The sequence below is a fragment of the Tamandua tetradactyla genome, chromosome 26 (assembly GCF_023851605.1).
Source record: "Tamandua tetradactyla isolate mTamTet1 chromosome 26, mTamTet1.pri, whole genome shotgun sequence".
Lineage (NCBI taxonomy): Eukaryota > Metazoa > Chordata > Mammalia > Pilosa > Myrmecophagidae > Tamandua > Tamandua tetradactyla.
The window spans coordinates 3,507,627-3,511,609 of record NC_135352.1 but is presented as its reverse complement, the minus strand read 5'-3'; the positions used below and the strand labels follow the sequence as shown (position 1 = coordinate 3,511,609).

The window sequence follows — 3,983 nt, the reverse complement described above, 5'->3', positions numbered from 1 at the left end:
TTTATGTTGATTATTTAGATTTTTTAAATATGCTTATGGATAAACTAAGATATTCATTTTAGTTTGATTAAGAATTCTATATGTCAATTTCCACATGTTAATTGTAAAAATATTTGTAAATACTCCATATATTTAGTAACATTGGTCATTATTATAGCAATGCAGATATTTGTAAGAACTTCCTAGTTGATATTTTGAAAATATTCACAGTTTTTTTTTTTTTTTTTTTTTTTTTTTAAAGGAAAGACAGAGAGAAGGAAGGAAGGATAGAAGGAAGGAAGGAAGGAAGAAAGGGAAACATCTTTAAACATTTTCTTGTTTTTATTGTATTCTGTTTCTCCGTTTTTGGTACATGGGCTGGGGCCGGGAATCGAACCGAGGTCCTCCGGCATAGCAGGCAAGCACTTTGCCCGCTGAGCCACCGCGGCCCGCCCAGAAAATATTCACAGTTTTGACAGCTGATCACATGGTGTCTAAGTTAATGTTTAATATTTAGAATTTAAGAACTTTGTTATCTGAACATGTAAATTTTTCTTTGTTGCCTTAATTTTAAATTGGTTTATGAAACTTACTGAACAAACACAGGATTTGCAATGATTATATGAATGCTTTAGTTAAATATGCCTACAATTAAGCTAAGATATCCATTGTTGTTGGTTATAGGTGTATTTGTTTTCTTAAATAAAAAAATCACATTGATATGGCACCTTTATTTCACAGGTGTGTTTTTAAAGTGTCTGATTCAGAATGTAGGTATTTTCTAAATTGCTGTTCTTTTGTCCCCCCTGACTGAAAGAGATAAAATAAAATTAAATAATATTAATATAAAATAGTAACATAGATAACAGCACAATATTACAAGGGTAAAGGAGGTATTTTAAAAGTGATAAGGAGTCATTTAATTAAGATGATACTAAAAACAAAATTTTATGTGTGCAATAACAGAGCTACAAAATATACAAGTAAAACTGTTGGGAAAAAATGGAATATGTACAATTTATGTTAGTGTTATTGAAACCACACACTCATTTTATTAATTCCTGAGATAAAAGGTAGTATTTTCTATTATTTCTGTTCTTTGAACTTGGCAAATATTTTCTTTTTGGCCCAGTGTATGGTTTGCATAACAAATTTCCAATGTGTATTTGGAAAGAATACATAATATGCAGTACTGAAGCATAGTTTCTACAAATCTCATTGAGGTATATTTGAAATTGTTTTGTGCATGTTTTTTATCTCTTTTATTTTTATCAATTTGTTCGGTCAGTTGTATTTAAGAGTTAAATTGTAAATTGTTTAATTATGATGGTTTTCCTTCCCATTTCTCTTTTTAACTTCTCTTAATTTTGTGTTGGATATTTTGATTAGTTATTATTGTACCCATGAAAACACTATGGTATCTTATTTGAATGTATATTTCAAAATGAACTTTATAAAGTTTAAAGATTGTTATTTATAGTGGAAAATTGGTGTTCAAATTGTATTCTGCACAAAAAGGTATCAATAAATATGTAAGGAACAAAATTTAGGAAACAATTAAATGAATTCTGTTTTCATTATTTTTTTTTTTTTTTTTTTTTTTTAAAGGAAAGACAGAGAGAAGGAAGGAAGGATAGAAGGAAGGAAGGAAGGAAGAAAGGGAAACATTTTTAAACATTTTCTTGTTTTTATTGTATTCTGTTTCTCCGTTTTTGTTACATGGGCTGGGGCCGGGAATCGAACCGAGGTCCTCCGGCATAGCAGGCAAGCACTTTGCCCGCTGAGCCACCGCGGCCCACCCTGTTTTCATTATTTTAATAATATTATACACACACTGATAACTGAATAATACTTTTCTACAATTGCAAACACAAAAATGATTGAATACATAGTCATACTTGAGGAAAAGTAATATTATCTTACTGAAAATTTTATATAAGAAAAATTTTACAACAGTTTAAGTTTGCAAAGTATTGTATGTGATCAGTTAACTATCATCAATACTCTATGATAATAACAATTTTAGAATTAACAGAAGTGGCAGTGCTATTTGCAATTAATGACAATACATTCTTCAATTAACATCTAAGAATCCAAAACAGCAATAAGTTTTAGCTATTTTTCAGCAAGGTTGATTATACTTCGCAAACTATTTCACCATCCTAAATATACTGAAAAGATTCCTCAGAGGCAACATACATGGAAACAGAAAAAAAAACAGTAACTCATTTTGGTTTCATGACATGGAAAATTTAGAACTTTCCAACAATTATTATCAATCCTAAACTTTCTCAAAATAGCAGTGGTTTACATTTCATAGATATTAATATTTGTTTTGAGTAAAAATTTAATTTAAAATGTATCCTTTCACACTATGAAAAACTAAGTATCTTATATCTTGCCTGCCAACCACAATTTCCTAAGATGCTTATTTTTATTAATAAAACAATATCTCAGTGTTAATTTAGGGCCAGTTTTTAAATATTATTGTGTACATGTTTTGATAATTTTGAATATATGACAAAAATGATTCTTCATTTAAATGCACAAATAGATCAGACAAGTTTAGTAGAGAGTTTCAAAATTTCAGACAGAATTTATTTAATTGAAAATAATTGACAAGAGAACTATTTAGCAAAAATACCAGCACTTATCAATGATAATTCAGATATCAAGGAAATGTGAATTTTGGAGAGTAGAAACCTCAAAATGAACATGTGTGCTGTTTTTTGATTGACACATAATCAATGGAATGTTATTTAGAAATCAAGTCAGATCACCCAAAAGAGGAAATAAGAAAGAAAATTAATGTTGGATCATAATTTAATGATGCCATAAAAGTGGGGTGCCTTGAAATCTTTACCTTATTTTCCTGAACAAAGCTTTCTCCTGATAATTCTCCTTACAGCATCCTTAATCTTCTTGTTTCTAAGACTATAGATAATAGGATTCAAGAAAGGAGGGACTATAGTATAGAACACAGACATGATCATGCCCTGAATAGTGGGTGAATGTGAGATTGGCTTCATACATACAACAGCAATTGAAGTGACAAAAACAGTTACAACAATTATGTGGGGGACACAAGTAGAAAAGGCCTTTCCCCACTCTCCCCTGGTTGGAAACTTGAGCACATTAGAAAATATGTGAATATAAGACCTGGTAATAAATGCAAAGGAGCCAGCAAGAATCACCACTGCAGATATAAAAATTGAAATTTTATTGCTCAAGGTGTCAGAGCAGGAGAGATTCAGGAGTGTGGGAATGTCACAGAAGAATTGATGTACCACATTGGACTGACAGAAGGACAGTCGGAATGTATTTCCAGTGTGGAATCCAGAGTAGATGATGCCACAGAGAACTGAGGCCAGAGTCATCTGGACACAGACTTGATGGTTCATAATCATAGCATAGTGTAGGGGCTGGCAGATGGCCACATAGCGATCATGGGCCATGATGCAGAGAAACAGTATCTCAACAAAAGCCAAGAAAATCACAAGGAAAACCTGAGCTGCACATCCTACCATGGAGATTACCCTTGTATCAAACAGGAAGATGATACACGCTTTGGGTATTGTAACAGAAATAAAGCACATGTCTAAGACAGACAGATTCCTAAGAAAGAAATACATGGGAGTATGAAGTTTATCATCAAGTATTGTTACTGTGACAATGAGAAAGTTTCCCATCAGTGTTCCCAAGTACATTAGCAGGAATAGCATGGCATGCAAGACTCTGAGCTCCCACACATCAGAAAATCTTGTAAGCAAGAATTTAGTCACCATGGTAGAGTTGGGCATCTTTAGGCAATTTTCCTTCATCCTGAAGATCCATATAAGTAATTCCTAAAAAAAACATGTGGAAGAAATTAGCAAAGTGCATTTACTGACTGGCATATTATTCAATTATATTCTCTCTTGATTATATTGGTTAATAGGATCTAACATCATTTTCCTCATGCTACTTGAGTCTCCAGGCTTCTGTAAATCATTTCCAGGATAGGG

The 3,983-nt window shown here is 31.9% G+C and overlaps 1 protein-coding gene across 1 annotated transcript; it reads right to left on the bottom strand.

Moving 5' to 3' along the window:
• Positions 1-2,843: 2,843 nt before the first annotated feature.
• LOC143669848 (olfactory receptor 14C36-like) lies at positions 2,844-3,779 on the bottom strand. Its single transcript, XM_077144429.1, has one exon. The coding sequence runs from the start codon at positions 3,777-3,779 to the stop codon at positions 2,844-2,846; it is 936 nt and encodes a 311-aa protein (XP_077000544.1).
• Positions 3,780-3,983: the final 204 nt, after the last annotated feature.